The sequence below is a fragment of the Euleptes europaea genome, chromosome 14 (genome assembly GCF_029931775.1).
Source record: "Euleptes europaea isolate rEulEur1 chromosome 14, rEulEur1.hap1, whole genome shotgun sequence".
Classification (NCBI taxonomy): Eukaryota; Metazoa; Chordata; class Lepidosauria; order Squamata; family Sphaerodactylidae; genus Euleptes; species Euleptes europaea.
The window spans coordinates 21,936,997-21,953,691 of NC_079325.1; the positions used below are offsets into that span (position 1 = coordinate 21,936,997).

The following is a 16,695-nucleotide window of genomic DNA, read 5'->3' on the forward strand; positions in this document are numbered from 1 at the left end:
ATTTCACGCTGCATCCTACCATTGGCTTTGCAAACAGGCACATTTTAAATTGCAGGTTTACATTTAAATTGGGGTTTATATTTAAACCAGACTCTGTGTGTTTTTCTGGGTTGTAACCTCCAGGTACTAGCTGGCGATCTCCTGCTATTACAACTGACCTCCAGCCGATAGAAATCAGTTCACCTGGAGAAAATGGCTGTTTGGCAATTGGACTCTATGGCACTGAAGTCCCTTCACTCTCCAAACCCTGTCCTCCTTAGGCTCTGCTGTTTTATTTACCTGTTGTCTCTGTGTTTCCCTATTTTATGGTATCAAAAAGCCAGTACCAGAGAAGCATCCCTGGTTGTCGCAGCCACCTACCTCTCCGAAGCCACCTTTCCCAAGAATTCGGTATTGCCTGAAGGTGTCTTTGGTCACCGATTGTCTAAAACAACAAAGTCGTAGCGCTTACTGAAAGTCTGTCCTTATGAGGATCAGTCTGGCAAAGCCTCAAGACAGATGCTGAAGATGGAGAATATCGCTTTACCTCTCCAGGTATTTCCACTGGAGGAACCTGTCGAAGTACATGCTGTCCTGGTAATTCGTGAAAGGGGCTCCACTCAGGTACTCGTGCAGGCGTCTGCGCAAAAGACAGGAGTTCAGACCCGGCGGCCCGTTCCCAGGGGTCAGCTTTGTGGGCCCCCGAGGTTATCAGGACCACCAGAATCATGTCTCTTTACTTATTCCAGAAATTAATTCTCTCCCACTCAGTATCCTCGCCAAAATGCGATCCTCTAACTGTTGTTTAAAGTGGTGCAGCCCATTTTGCACCTGGATGTTCAATATGGGGCTTAGTGACGGGCCACACCTGGTACCCTATCCTGCATCCCTACCGAGCTAAGAACTCACTGCATGCAGTTGCTGAAGAGATCTTTGCAGGAACTTCTCTGCAGGTTCTCCTTGCACTCGTTCATAAGGGTTTGGCTGATCTCGGCCATATAGTCCTGGGACTAAGACAAAAAGGCAACACAGTTATGGATGGCAAAGGTCACAATATGCCCCTCCCCCATGTACCCATGTCACTCCGAGGGCCTGTTTCAGTTCCTCACATTTCCCCACTACAACACGCTCCCTTTCGGGTAAACTAAGTGATTTCCAAATTCTTTCTTTGGCTCCTCAGCCTTTAAATACACATACACCCCACGAGGTTTGGATTCTAAAAGGAAGGACAGAAACCCAAAATGGCATCGCTAGCACTTTGCAGATTAATTTTGCAAAAATGAAAAACTTGCTACCAATTAATATGGATGCAGTTGAGATAACTGCAATGATCCTAACACATGTGTGCATACAGGCGCACGAAGACACACTCCCCAAATATCCCATGAGACAACAGAGGAAGGGCCATGGCTCAGCAGTGGAGCACATTTTGCATGCAGGATGTCCCGTGTTCAATTCCTGACACTCGCCAGGAACGTCTCAGGCCCCGAGTCCTGGAGAGCTGTTGTTGGCCACAGGAGACCACGCTGAGCTAGACTGACCATTGGTCTGTCTCAATATAAGGCAGATTTTCATTTTCACAGTGCAAGTCTATGCAGAGTTACTCCAGTTTAAGCCCACTGATTTCAATGGACGCAGACTGGAGTAACTCTGCGTAGGGTGGTACTGACCGTGTACAAAAAGCACAGGGCTAAGGATGAGGCTGTATATCCAGAAAGGCCAGCAGGGGGTGCAGCGAACTTGTGCAACAAACAGCTACGGTGGGATCAGAGTGAACGCCCGACTCCGAAACTGGATGCGAGCACCTGGTAGTCTCTCACTCGTGGCAACTGCCAGGGCGGCGAACAACCTACCTCACTATTGAAGAACCTGCAGATGATCTCTTCTCCCATTTCCCTGCGCTTCTCGTCTGGGGAAAGCTCATACTCTGTCTGTGGACAAGGAGAGGGAGATGCACTGAGCAGGCCTGCCCAAAAATCATCCTCTTGTGATTTCTCTGGTTTTTTGTAAATGACCTAGTAACTAAAAGAGCTGAATAGCCCACACCTGGGTAGGCTTACATTTAGGCTAGAGATCTGCCGAATTGTGTTGAACACTCAGAGAGCTATGAGATAGATAAAGATACTGATGTAATCCCGATTGATAAGTTTTGGAATGGAATATATGATTGTAATTCACTTCCAAAACTGCCTGAGACCCTGGAGAGCCGCCGCCGGTCTGAGCAGACAATACTGACTTGGATGGACCAAGGGTCTGATTCAGTATAAGGCAGCTTCATGTGTTCACTGTGTGAACAGACTGCTGGACTTGATGGACCAGCATGGCCTTTCTTATGTTCTTAGCACCATAACAAACGAAGGGAGGAACAGAAGAATCAGAGATAATGCGCCAGAGCAATATGTAGCCAGGTCTCTCTTTCAGCATCAGCATGAAATGTTCAGAAAGATCGAACCAGGATTGCACCCACACAGAGATGTTCTGTCTCTCTCTGACCCCAAAACTGAAGTGTGTTGTGGGGGGTGGGACTGATGTCGTGCCATTGTCCATCTTCCAGGGTTTCCCTCACTTTGCTGTGTCTTTTTCCAAACCTGCTGTGGTATGATCTTTCTAAGAATATGATACTCAAAGTGGCTTTGGGATCCACGTGGATGGGGAAGGTGCGACTTTCTACATGCAGTGCCATTTCCCCTCATGCCTGCCATACGCTTAAGGTATAGAATCATAGAATCATAGAGTTGGAAGGGGCCAACCTGGACATCTAGTCTAACCCCCTGCACAATGCAGGAAATTCACAACTACCTCCCTCCCACACCCCCAGTGACCCCTACTCCATGCCCAGGAGATGCCCTCCCTTTCATCATCTGCTTAAGGTGGGCATTTTTGCCAGCTTTTAAAATCAGTAGCAGATATAATCAATTCTCGGAATCTAAGCAGGGTCAACCATAGTCAGCACTTGGATGGGAAGACCACCAAGGAACACATGAACACACGAAGCTGCCTTATACTGAATCAGACCCTCCGTCCATCAAAGTCGGTATTGTCTACTCAGACAGGCAGCGGCTCTCCAGGGTCTCAGGCAGGGACCTTTCACATCACCTACTTGCCTAGTCCCTTTAACTGGAGATGCCGGGGATTGAACCTGAGACCTTCTGCATGCCAAGCAGATGCTCTACCACTGAGCCACAGCCCCTTCCCAGTCTTGGGCGGCTACACAGAGGCTGACAATGGCAAACCACCTCTGTTCAGCTCTTGCCTTGAAAACCCTACAGGGTCTCCATAAGTCGGGTGCAACTTGACAGCACTTTCCACTGCCAGCAGGTATATCATTAAAGCTTTGTTACACTATAGTAATATACCTACTCCTAGTTTATAAAATGAGAGAAAGCGTGGTGTTGGAGTTAGGAGTGGCAGACTTTAATCCAGAGAACCGGGTTCAATTCTTTTCTGCTGCGTTTTTCTGGAATGCATTCAAACGCACCGTGATATCCCCCATTCTCAGAACAAATTCTCACTTTACCCCTCATGCTCCTCTGCCTATCACCTAGGGTTGCCAGGTCGCTCTTTGCCACCAGCGGGAGGTTTTGGGGGCAAAGCCTGAGGAGGGCAGGATTTGGGGAGGGGAGCTGATCTCTATCGGTTGGAGATCAGTTGTAATAGCAGGAGATCTCCAGCTAGTACTTGGAGGTTGGCAACCCTACAACCACCCCATTTCTTCTTGCTGGAGCCTGGAAGGGGAAAGGTCTGAGCCTTAAGGAGCTTTCGGGATAGACTATGTTCCAGTGGTACGGTGCATGGTCTGCATGCAGAAGGGCCCCGGTTCAATCCCTAGCATCCCTCAGTTAAAGGATTACAGGAGGCAGTATTGGGAAAGACCTTTGACTGCCCGAGAACAGGGAGAGTCACAATATGAAGGCAGCTTCCTACATTCATCTACTCTCCCTTCTTTGCCTCCAAACGCCTGGAATGTGCTGTTTACTCCCACCATCTGGCCCTTTTCTCTTCCAGCTCCTCTTTTGACCTCCAACTATCTGGCTTCTGCCCTCCTCTCAAACCGCAGCCCCTCGAATTAATTACCAGCAAACGCTTCCCGGCTGTAGCTATCTGAGTCCCTGCCCTCCTTCCCGGCGTCTCTGATTCCATTTCCCCTCATCACAGTTCTGGTTGCCCTGTGCCTCATTTGCCTCCTGCTGTACGCCCCCTTCTGCCCCAGCATGTCTCCTGCCCCTCTTCTGACTGGCTTCCCCCTTCCCACCCTCTCACACGTGGGGGAAGCAGGCAGGCAGAGGGGGAAGCAAGCTGGAGCCTGCTCCCCCTCCTCACCTTCTTCCGTTGGCCACTGTTGCCATGTTTCCGTACCCTATTCCGGGTTGCAGCAGCAACCAAACTCTGGTTGTTATTTTTGCAAAATCTGTACACACAGAGAAATTGTTATACCCGATGGGCGAGGTACCTCCAATTACTCTTTTCCTCGAGATTTTTCTGCAAATCTGGAGGCTTCCCATGGGTCTGCAGAACCCTATCTTGTAGTCGTGGTTGGCCTCACTGTACAGATTTTCCTACCCACAAGGTGATCAGCCCTTGGGCTTTTAAATACATAAGTGATTGGGAAAAAATTGCTCAAAAGCCCAAGTGGTCTTTGTCGTGGCCTGACATCTGGCAGAAAAAGGAGGAGGAGGAGGAAGAGGAAGAGGAAGAGGAGGAGGAGGAGGAGGAGGAGGAGGAGGAGAAGGAGGAGGAGGAGGAGAAGGAGAAGGAGAAGGAGAAGGAGAAGGAGAAGGAGAAGGAGAAGGAAAAGGAGAAGGAAAAGGAAAAGGAGAAGGAAAAGGAAAAGGAGAAGGAGAAGGAGAAGGAGAAGGAGAAGGAGAAGGAGAAGGAGAAGGAGAAGGAGAAGGAAGGAAGGAAGGAAGGAAGGAAGGAAGGAAGGAAGGAAGGAAGGAAGGAAGGAAGGAAGGAAGGAAGGAAGGAAGGAAGGAAAAGAAATGTTGCTTTTTATATCCGACTTTCTCTACCACTTAAGGAAGAATCAAAACGGCTTACAATCACCTTCCCCTCCCCACAACAGACACCCTGTGAGGTAGGTGGAGCTGAGAGAATTTGGAGAGAGAACCATGACTAGCCCAAGGTCACCCAGCAGGTTTAATGTGGAGGAAAACCAACCCGGTTCACCAGATTAGCATCCACCACTCATGCGGAGGAGCGTAGAATCAAACCCGGTTCTCCAGATCAGAATCCATTGCTCCAAACCACTGTTCTTAACCACTACACCACATGCTCAGACCCTCGCCTAAGACACTGGGACAAGCTCCATGAGTTCCCCCTTACGGTTGCAGATTTTTTTTTTTTTGGGTTGCCTCTCTCCTGTCTACGCCCTCCTTTCTGCCCGTTTTCCACAGGATGCAAGCTGTTTGCCTGACCCCCGAGAGAAGCACACTGCTGCTATAAAAATCTGACCTGCAGGTCCCCTCCCGAATGTTTTGGAACAAGGCTTGGTGCTAGGAGACGAGAGAAACAAGGCAACGACCCCTGAAGTGGCAGGGATGAGGAGCAGGTGAAGGGTTAATTGGCCTGGCACACACCGGATAGGACCGACCTCCGTGGAAGAACGCAGTCAAGTCAGGTATGAAGCCGGCTGGACAACCGCTTAAGCCAATCGCGGCCGGCCGGAATTGGAGAAGTAGCCAATCGGTGGGTAAGGGTGGGGCAGGTGTTTCGAAAAGGGGAAAAGAAAATACATATATAGACACCCCCTTTCCTTAAAAACAAGAAGCACCAAAATAGGAAACCAGCGGGGTGGACAGAGCCGGAATGGTTCGTGGGTCATTGCCATTCTCAAAGGCTCAAGTGACATCTGTGTTTTCCTTACTGAAAAGGCCGCTGGGTGACGGCCATGAGAATCACATCGGAAGGAATGTGCTGCAACTCCCGAGGGGCAAAAGGCAGGCCCTTGACCCAGCTGCCATCATTGGGGGGGGGGGGGGCTTTGCTGACAGCTCCCCACATAGCGAGTCCCGCACAAAGCTCAGAAATAAAAAGGGAAGAGTCTCCAATTGCCCAGGAGGGTCGGAAGAAGCCATAAGGCTGATCTGTTAGAGATCCCATGTTTGCTGAGCCACAAAATAGCCGAGGGAAGCATGATTTGCAGGGACGAGCCCGAGAGAACACATACATGAAACACACACTCATGATGTCCTGAGGGGCATGAGGCCCTGAGATTAGATACAACTGAAGAACAGACATGATGAGCAAGGAAACTCTGGAAAATCCAGATTTTACATCCTGTAGGCCTTAAATCTGGCTCCCAGTGTTTTCCCAATGCTTGGCGTGTGTCTCATAGACACAAAAATGCCTTCTGTACAGGAAATTTTGTTCGATGCAGCCCCCTCGCAAGCCCAAATGGCACTGATTGGCAAGTGAAAGGTTGTATTCTTATTTATAACATGTTTACTCCTCTTTCCTCCAAGGAGCTTAGGAGAGGGTACATGGTTTTCCTCCCCTTCTCCACTGTATCCTTGCAACAACCCTGTGAGGGAGGCTAGGTCAAGAGATGGTAGCTTGGCCAGGGTCACTTACAGAACTTCATGGCAGAGTGGGGATTTGAACTTGGGTCTCTCAAGATGCAGCCCAGCATTCTAACCACTTCGCCACGCTATTTATCTCCACCCTTCATTGGTGCCTGTTTAGAGGGGAGGGGAGGGGCTGTGGCTCAGTGGCAGAGCATCTGCTTGGCATGCAGAAGGTCCCGGGTTCAATCCCCTGCATCTCCAGTTAAAGGGACTAGGTGATGGGAAAGACCTCTGCCTGAGACCCTGGAGAACTGCTGCCGGTCTGAGTAGACAATACTGGCTTTGATGGACCAAGGATCTGATTCAGTACAAGGCAGCTTCATGTGTTCATGTGAACCTGAGCTCTATGTGTACCAGTTGGTATTAGTTACCTAACAGTGGAGCATATTCTCCAGGCAGGCCTTCTTGAGCAGCTAGAGGAATAGCTTCTTTGTTTAGAGAGTGGATAAAATTATATGTAGCCCACAGCCAATAGGAAAATGAAGGATCCCAAAAATATTTAATGAAATCAGCCAGTAACAGGCATCAGTGGAAGCAGTGTGCCTCTGCCACATGCTTGCTGCCCTGACTTGAAAAAGCTATGCTCAGTGTAAAGCACGTGGACCCTTTTTCATTTGATGCCTGTTGAAGGATATGGCACCATGCACACAGGGTGCTGGCCAATGGCCAGGTTTCACAGACGCCTGGGCAATACTTTCAAGTGCTTGTTCTGGAGGCCTCTCTCTTTCGTGCCACTGATTCGCAGCCCCTCTTCTTCTGATCTCGGACTCTGCACAACAACTGGCATAGTGTCATTTTGATTTCCAGGGCAATCCTTAATTGCTTCCAACAAAGATTCAATGGAGCAATGCAATTTGCAACGGAAAAGGAGGGGGAAAGGAAGAATGCCAGCATTTTGGGTAGGGCCACAGTTGGCAACCCCTGAGCACAATCAGGGGGCAGGGACTGGTGCGCTGGCATCATGCTGACAACCTGATGTCACTTTTGATAAAAAAGCAGAAATGCCATCATGGGATGCTCTAGGATTTACCAAAAAAACTCGATGGTAAAGAGTTTCTCTATGGTAAAGAGTCTAGAGTGTCCATGACATCACATCCAGTTTTCACCAGAAGTGATGTCAGTGCACTGGCACAATGCCAGTGTGTGCCCCAATCCTCCCCCAATCCCTTCTGCTGACAAATCAGGTGCCAATGGACAAAAATAAAGGTTGCCAGGACACTCGGCAACCCTCATTGTAGGATGCCTTCTGGAGCCACCAAGGAAGCCATCTTGGGCCTCTTGATAACCCTGTAACCTTAGACTGGCACCGAAGTTAGTCAAAATATCAGGCTAGGATATGGGAGATCCAGGTTCAAGCCCCCACTATGCCATGAAATTCATTAGGTGGCTTTGGGCCAGTCACACACATACCCCATTCTTTCCCTCTCCCAATCTACATTACAAAGTTGCTGTGAGGATAAAATGGTGGAGGGAAGAACCATGCATGCCACATTGAGTTTCTTGGAGGAAGGGTGGGATAAAAACGTCTCAGATAGGCTGATCTTAGAGAAAAGAATCCTCAAAACTTCAGAACGGGAAGGTAGAGATCCTTCCCAATCCCTCAAGGCTACTACTGAATCCTCAAACAGAAATGTATCCTCACAAACATCGAGCTCTGGGTCAAACCCCACATGACGCTGGACTCTCATGGGGTGGAACACCCAATAGGGTTGTCAGCTCTGCATTGGAAAATTCCAGGAGATTTGAGGGTGGAGTCTACAGACGGCGGGGTTTAAGGAGGGGAGGAGCCTCAGCAGGGTATAATGCCATTGAGTCCATCCTTCAAATAAGTCATTTTCTCCAGGAGAACTGATCTCTGTAGTCTGGAGATCAGTCGTAATTCCGAGGGATCTCCAGGCCCCACCTGGACATTGGCAAGCCTACTACCCAATAAGTTTTGTAAATCCAATGTGTTTTGCGTAAAGCTTCTTCAAGAGGTCTATGCAGATTCTACTTCAGTGTCCCGCATGGGAACCTAACATAAATTCTGAATAGATTCCCCCTTAAGAAGCTTTATGCGAAATGCGTTGGGGTTACGAAACTTATTAAGGTATCATTTCCCTTGCACCAATTGCTTCTTTGCTTTCATTTTGCTTTGGTGCACCATTTCTTCATTTCTAAAAGACCGCCATAGATTGGGCCACGAAGCTGGAGAACAGGAAGTTCAGCTGCCCCACTGACACAATGCCATTTCCCTGATGTTCCCCATTCCATAGCCGCGTAGGATTGCCAACCTCCAGGTACTAGCTGGAGATCTCCTGCTGTTACAACTGATCTCCAGCCGATAGAGATCAGTTGACCTGGAAAAAATGGCCGCTTTGGTAATTGGACTCTGTGGCATCGAAGTCCCTCCCCTCCCCAAACCCCGCTCTTCTCAGGCTCCACACCAAAAATGTCCTGCCAGTGGCGAAGAGGGACCTGGCAACCCTATGGCTGCTCCAGGGGTATGGCTGCCAGGTCCCTCTTGGAAACTGGCAGGAGGTTTTTTGGGTGGAGCTTTGGGGAGGGTGGGCTTTGGTGAGGGACTTCAATGCCATCAAGTCCAATTGCCAAAGCAGCCATTTTCGCCAGGTGAACTGATCTCTATCAGCTGGAGATCAGTTGTAATAGCAGGAAATCTCCAGCTAGTACCTGGAGGTTGGCAACCCTATCCAGGGGGTCCAGTAACAAGCCTGGCGACCCTATTGCAGGCCTGCGATACCCCTTGTTATTTGGCCCTCAGCTAGATTCCAAGCTTTGCTTTACATCGCTGAGTCTGAAGGACATCTTCAGCCTGTTCAAACCCGAGGATCTTTTTCCAAGCATGTGTTTCCCATTTAACAGCCATCTGACAAGATTGGCATTCCTGTCATTTGCGTCCAATGGGTTTATGCAAATAAGCAAAAGGCTTAAACTCTTTTGTATGCTGGCTTAGATTTGCTGGCAGGCCTGGGGGACGCCTCCCGCACGCAGACTTGAAGCGGGCTCAAGGAGCGCCTTTCAATCAACAGAGAGAGAGAGAGAGAGAGAAAGAGAGAGTGAGCTACATTTGATTGCATAAACAGTTGGGTAATGGGAAACACAGATTGGTTTAAGAGGCTTGCATTCCCCTCTTTAAAATGGCATCAAAAATGGCCTTCTGGTGCTGAATGAGCGTGGAGCAAGAGCAAATGGATTTCAGATCAAAACTCAGCATTAGCTTGCAAAAAAAAAAAAAACCCTCCCAGCTCAAATGAGTTGACTTGACCCCTGGAGCAACAAATTTGCTTGGCTGCGTGTAAAATGCTTCCAGAACCAGCAAACTTTTGAAAGGGGAAAAAAGGGGGAGGGAAGGAGAGACTCATGAAAACACTGGGATATTATTTCAGATGAAGGGGTGACTTTTAAAATTACACGTCAGCTGGATGGAATTTTTGCACCGTTGACTTTAGAACAGGCAGCAAAACACACTCTTCTCTCCCAGTGGAAAAGCTGCTCTTCAGGAATTCAGTTCTCTCCTGTACTAAAGAGTCAGGGAACAACCCGGGAAAGAATAAAAGAGGACAAAAGCCCTGTAAAAAAGAGAACCCTTTGCAGGACTCCCCAAATTTTATCTGGCTTTTTTTTTTTGCCAAATCCATGCCCTGAATGACTGAGGAGCTGCGATCCTTCCCATCCATCCACCCCCAACCCCAGGCAGAAACTCACACTATGGGTATGGGGCTGTTGGTAGTATTGCCTTTGCATGTGGGAACCTCAGACTCTAATCCAGGCTCTGAGACTCACTGGGTGGTCTTCAGAAATCCCCTATCTCAGGCTACCCCGCCACAAAAAAGAGAGAGAGAAGTTGTTATAAGCTTTTCAGAGGAAGGGGGCAATCTCAGAGTTAACACATGGATAAGAAAACAAGAAAGCTGAAGCTGGAAGAAGGTTCGTGGAGTGCCTACGACAGATGTCTCAAAGCCTTCAGCTCCCCTCAGAAAAAAATATCTAGCACTTTAAAAGTATACACAAAAGCAAAAGGGAGGACCAGCTACAATTGGAAATCCTCCTCCGAAATCACTTCCTCCCGGATTCTCTAAACTCTCAGGCTCGAGCAGACCTACCCCCCCCCATTTCCTGCCCTCGACTTTCCATGCTTTCCAAATTTGCCCTTATCAGGTTTAGGGGTGTGATTCCCCACTCCTCCACATGAGCAGCGGAGGCTAATCTGGTGAACTGGATTTGTTCCCCACTCCTCCACATGAAGCCAGCTGGGTGACCTTGGGCCAGTCACAGTTCTCTCCAAACTCTCTCAGCCCCACCTACCTCATGGGGGTGTCTGTTGTGGGGAGGGGAAGGGGAGGTGATTGTAAGCCGGTTTGATTCTTCCTTAAGTAGTAGAGAAAGTCGGCATATAAAAACCAATTCTTCTTCTTCTGGTTCATTTCTTACGAAGTCCTAATTTTCTGCATACCTGGGGAATCCCTCAAGTCTGCAGACACACCCTACCTTACATACAGGTGGCCTGGAGTTGTAACTTACACCATCCGCATAGGGGCCAGCCTCTAGTTACAAGCCTGTTTAGAGGTTACACTGAAAGCATGTGCATCCTCTACGTACGTGCGTACTCTGTAGGTAAGGAAGAGCCAGCGCTCTTTACAAATGAAACCAGGGACCAGCACCCAGATAAATGTGAGGTTTTAAAATCACCCGTTGAGCTGTACGGGCATTGAACACAAAATGAGAACTACTCAACACATGCATAAAGACAAATCAAGTGCACACCGTGCACAGAATGTACGTGCGTTCACCAAAACTTGTGAACAGGACTACAGTGACGCAGCAGCCAATCTCATTATAAAAGCATTCTCGAAATGATGTATTCTCCACCCACCATTTTCTAAATGCCACACACTTGCATATTTAACAGCACACAACCCGTGCTGATTCAGGCAATCCACTTTTGACCTTCAGTCATTTAAGGACGGGACTTTGCTCACAGGTGCATATCTGGTGATCACTAGCTCATACTGCCCAATCTGGATTTTTAGCTATCGCAGCCTCTCAAATTAAGCTGCAGCTTTGCAAACACAAGGGCTGCCATGGGCTTCCGCCGTCGGACTTTAATGAGGGACCCGTGTGTCTCGACTAGCACCCCAGAGATCTGAATAGCTGCCGGCTGTTACATTTTGAAAGGGAAACGGCCACTGTTTGCTTCTCTGGTGAGTCATCTTTGGCAAAGCCTGTATTCCCTTTCGCATTTAGGGCACTGCCTAACCTCATTTGGTCGGTATCATGGTGTTTGTATTTTATGGTAAAACTGCTACCAACAGCAAATTATTGGATGGTTTTTACTGCTGCGCGAAACATTATTTCCCCCTCTCCTCACATAAATAACAATAAAATAATAACATCATTAAAATAAATACGTTGTTTGTTTTTTTCCATTGAGGGATTGGTTTCCACAGGTATTGAAACTCTTCAGTCAGGTGAAACTCACTGAAGGAGGAGAAGGAGGAGGAGGAGGAGGAGGAAGAGGAAGAAGAGTTGGTTTTTATATGCCGACTTTCTCTACCACTTAAGGGAGAATCAAACCGGCTTACAATCACCTTCCCTTCCCCACAACAGACACCCTGTGAGGTAGGTGAGGCTGAGAGAGCTGTGACTAGCCCAAGGTCACCCAGCTGGCTTTGTGTGTAGGAGTGGGGAAACAAATCCAGTTCACCAGATTAGCCTCCGCCGCTCATGTGGAGGAGTGGGGAATCAAACCCGGTTCTCCAGATCAGAATCCACCGCTCCAAACCACCGCTCTTAACCACTGCACCACGCTGGCTCGCCAGGGAAGCTTCCCCCCCAATCCCCCCCCCGAACTAGAGAAGGTAATACACACACATCCATGTTTTCCCTGTCATATTTAAAGACAGTGCAGCAAGTCGTGCATGGCCAGTCAGGCTTCCTGAACTCCCTCGATGTAGCCCTTGCCTTACCACAACATCGAGGAAGTGGATGCACCGGAGGAGTTCCACCCGAGTCTCGCAGAACTGGCGGAAAAGCAGCCTGCCGATGGGTTGCTTGCCACACAGGCTGCTGTAGTCTCGTTCTGCAAAGGAGGAGATGGGAAGAATCGTTATTCTCGTACGCGGATGAACAGCATACTAGCTCCAAGATCCTCAAGAGCTGAGCCCGGGGGTGACAAAAACACCAGGGGGGTCCATCAAGAAAGAAGGTGGCCACAGCTCAGTGGTATAGCTAGGGTTGCCAGGTCCCTCTTCACCACCGGCAGGAGGTTTTTGGAGCGGAGCCTGAGGAGGGCGGGGTTTGGGGAGGGGACTTCAATGCCATTGAGTCCAGTTGCCAAAGGTGGCCCTTGTCTCCAGGTGAACTGATCTCTATCGGCTGGAGATCAGTTGTAATAGCAGATGAACACATGAAGCTGCCTTATACCGAATCAAACCCTTGGTCCATCAAAGTCAGTATTGTCTGCTCAGATTGGCAGCAGCTCTCCAGGGTCTCAGGCAGGGGTCTTTCACATCACCTACTCGCTTAGTCCCTTTAACTGGAGATGCCGGGGGTTGAACCTGGGACCTTCTGCATGCCAAGCAGATGCTCTACCACTGAGCCACAGCCCATCCCAAAACTCCAGCTATTACCTGGAGGTTGAAGGAAAATAACAAGCACTGATGGCTACTGGAAACATCAATAAGACTTTTTATAATTCAGTCATAAAAATCAAACCTTATACAGTGAAACAGAAGCAAACAAAGTCCCGTGGTGAAAATAATTTTCGCCAGGTGAGGTCTCCCGGTTGCCAAGTTCCAGGTAAAAGCTGGAGATCCGTTCACTGGGGCGGCACTAGCGGCATGCCAAGCCGCAAATGAAACAGGTACCGCAGGCAAAGGTAGTTGCAGATCGATATTGGCTGTATGTAGCCGAAGAATTTTGAGCCAAAACTTGATTTTAAAGTAAATTGTAACAAAAATTGGGGCTGAATTGCCCTTTACTTTGAGGAGAATTTCCTTAGAATATTTTAAGCCCGAAATAGGATTCCGGTATTTTCCTATTTCGCTGATGCTTTGTCCATCGGGCTTAAGGTGGCTTGAGCTAGTATATTTGACTCTATATAAGAAAAATAATACAAAAATGCGAGACTTGAATATGCTATACAATCTTAAGAATACTAATATTGCTAATATAATTATACAGAGGAGTCTTAACACATACATACCAAATGCCAGTGAATAATATCACATCTGTCATGAGGAAGGCTTGTAGCATTCTTAACAATGAGTACTCATAGCAATGCTTAAATGTGCTATATTGCCAACAGGTGCAACTAGCATTAAAGAAACAGTACATTTTAGAAACAAGAGAAGGCCTTGTGCCAATTACATGTTCAAAGCTACCAGGTCATTTTACAAAAAACAGGAATAATCATAGGCTGTGTTCAATCCATAAGGAGACATTGTGTTAAACATAAAAATAAAGCGATTTTCTTGTTGAGACAGAAGTCTGTCTATATTTTGTTTTGTGTGAGGTTTGGGTGCATATTGCCAGATCACAAAGAACTGAATGTCAGTGTCAGCATGTCTCATTTCATTGTAATGTGAAACTAAAGGGGCCTCTACCACGTTATTGCGAATACGTGACCTGTGTTCACCCACACGTAATTTAATGGGTCTAGTTGTCTTTCCTACATAAAGTAGACCACATGGACATCTCAATAAATAAATAACATTTTTGCTATTACAGTTTGAGAAATGTTTTAATTTAAAACAAAAATTAGTAACAGGGTTGGTAAATTCTTTTACTGGCAAAGAAAATGGGCACATGTTACATTGTCCACATCTATAATGACCCAATGGGATAATAGAAGATTTTTTAAGTAAGGCATCTGTATGAATTAATTGATCCCTTAAAGAGGAAGTCTTTCTATAGCCAAATCTGGGCTTTATAGTACAACCAGGAATTTCCTGTACTAGATGCCAATGCTTATATATGATATTTTGAATATCCCTGGTATGGGTAGAAAATTGTAAAGATGAGGTAATCCCTTGAAACACACTTTGCCTTCTTTGGTCACTAATTAATGTAGAACGATCCATGTTATCCACTTTAGCTCTAGCTTGAGAAATCACTTCATGTGGATAACCTCTAGAGAGAAGTACTTTGGTCAAATCATCAGCTGCTTGATTGTAAATAGCTTGTTCTGTAGCATTCCTACGAAGCCTGAGGAATTGACCATAGGGTAGGTTTTGCTTTAAATGTTTTGGGTGAAAAGAGTTGTAATGAAGGAGTGCTCCTTTGTCTGTGATTTTTTTAAATGGTTGCACTGATAAAGTTAAATCCGAGGTAACAGCCACAGTTAAGTCCAAAAAATTAATTTTGTTTTTGTGCATCTGTCCTGTCCACTGAATATGTGGATTTTTTGAATTAAGCCAGACTATTAATTCATCATAGTGTTGCTTATTATTTAGGACCATGAAAGCATCATCCAAAAAACGAAAATAAACCAAAATATTAGAAATAAAAGGACAATTACTGTACAAAAAGGATTTTTCATAATCTGCCATATATATATTGGCCAGAGAAGGTGCACACGAGCACCCCATTGCTACTCCCTTGACTTGTAAAAAAATATCATCCTGGAAACGAAAAAAATTATTCTCCAGTACTAAGTCAAGGAGATCCAACAAAAAATGAGAAGGAGGAATTTTTTCCATACGTGCCTCCAGCAAATCAGAGACAATAGCCCTAATATGATCTAAAGGAATATTTGTATAAAGGGCTATAACATCCAAAGTAACCAAAATTGAGTCCTTAGGGATGGAAATGCCTTCAATTTTATTTATAAAATCCTTACTGTCCTGTATGTAAGATGGGGTATTTTTTGAAAAATCCATTAAATAAAACTGCAAAAATTGAGCTAAAGGTTCAGTGATACTTTGATTCCCAGAAACTATAGGTCGGCCTGGTGGCTTGGAAAGATTTTTATGTATTTTAGGCAAGGAATAAAAAATAGCCATACGAGGATGTTGATTTAAAAGAAATTCAGCTTCCTTGCGTGTAATATAATCCATGGCTAAGCCTTCCTGAATTACTGTTCTGATAGATAACATTACTCTTGAGGTGGGATCATGATTTAATTGTTGATAATAATTAAGATTGCTGAGCTGGCTGCGATTTTCCTGAATATAATCCCGAGAGTTGAGTAGGACGATGGCCCCGCCCTTGTCAGCTTCCTTAATGGTTAAATCGGGATTATTGGCCAATTTAATTAAAGCCTCACGTTCATCTTTGGAAAAATTATTTCCTTGGCCGCCCCAGTGAACGGATCTCCAGCTTTTACCTGGAACTTGGCAACCGGGAGACCTCACCTGGCGAAAATTATTTTCACCACGGGACTTTGTTTGCTTCTGTTTCACTGTATAAGGTTTGATTTTTATGACTGAATTATAAAAAGTCTTATTGATGTTTCCAGTAGCCATCAGTGCTTGTTATTTTCCTTCAACTCTGTTATTATAGCACGAGGGACGATTTTTGAATTGTATAACCAGTCATGGCATATTGGTCAGACTCTTTTGCTTATACCACTGAAGAACATGAACGGGTTCTCAGTGTTGTTCCACCATTACAGGAAAAGGTTTCTATTAGAAAAGATTCTTATGAGCAATTATTGAATCTATCTAAACGAGGAGTACGTAACGATATGCATGCCTCTTCGTTAGCTGACTATTTAAAAAATAAAATGATACCTAGAGGTTTAAGAATAAGCAAGGCACCAACTTTATTCCGACAGGATGAGGATTTCAAAAAACGTTGGATGGCAATCCTCAATAAATGTTCTTATGATTTAATGTTGCTTATTGTACAACAGGCAAATGCTGAGAATATAAAAATTAAAAAAGAAACTGAAGAGATGAAAGACAAATTAAAAGATGAATTGGATACTTCTGAACTGGCTAGCTTAATTAAGAAATTGGAGTCTGATTTGAAATCCTATACTGACAACATAAGGTCCTATAAAATTAAAAAATTTGAAAGGGACACAATGGATTATTCAAAAAATGCTGTTTATCCTTGGTTTAATATTCAGGAAGGAGGGACAGAACCTCAAAATACAGGCAGAAGATATACCCGTCAAAATCAAACTGAGAGTGATTCCTCTAGCCTTTCC

General features: G+C 46.2%; 1 protein-coding gene across 1 annotated transcript in view; it reads right to left on the reverse strand.

Moving 5' to 3' along the window:
- Window positions 1–16,695, reverse strand: part of LOC130486955 (G protein-coupled receptor kinase 5-like) — an 87,007-nt gene that overhangs the window by 10,029 nt on the left and 60,283 nt on the right. The window contains exons 3-7 of the mRNA XM_056860267.1: window positions 12,509–12,621; window positions 1,833–1,910; window positions 889–989; window positions 527–619; window positions 361–424 (exon numbers count right to left, since the gene is read on the reverse strand). Coding sequence (XP_056716245.1) covers window positions 361–424; window positions 527–619; window positions 889–989; window positions 1,833–1,910; window positions 12,509–12,621 — 449 coding nt within the window. The remainder of the gene's footprint in view (window positions 1–360; window positions 425–526; window positions 620–888; window positions 990–1,832; window positions 1,911–12,508; window positions 12,622–16,695) is intronic.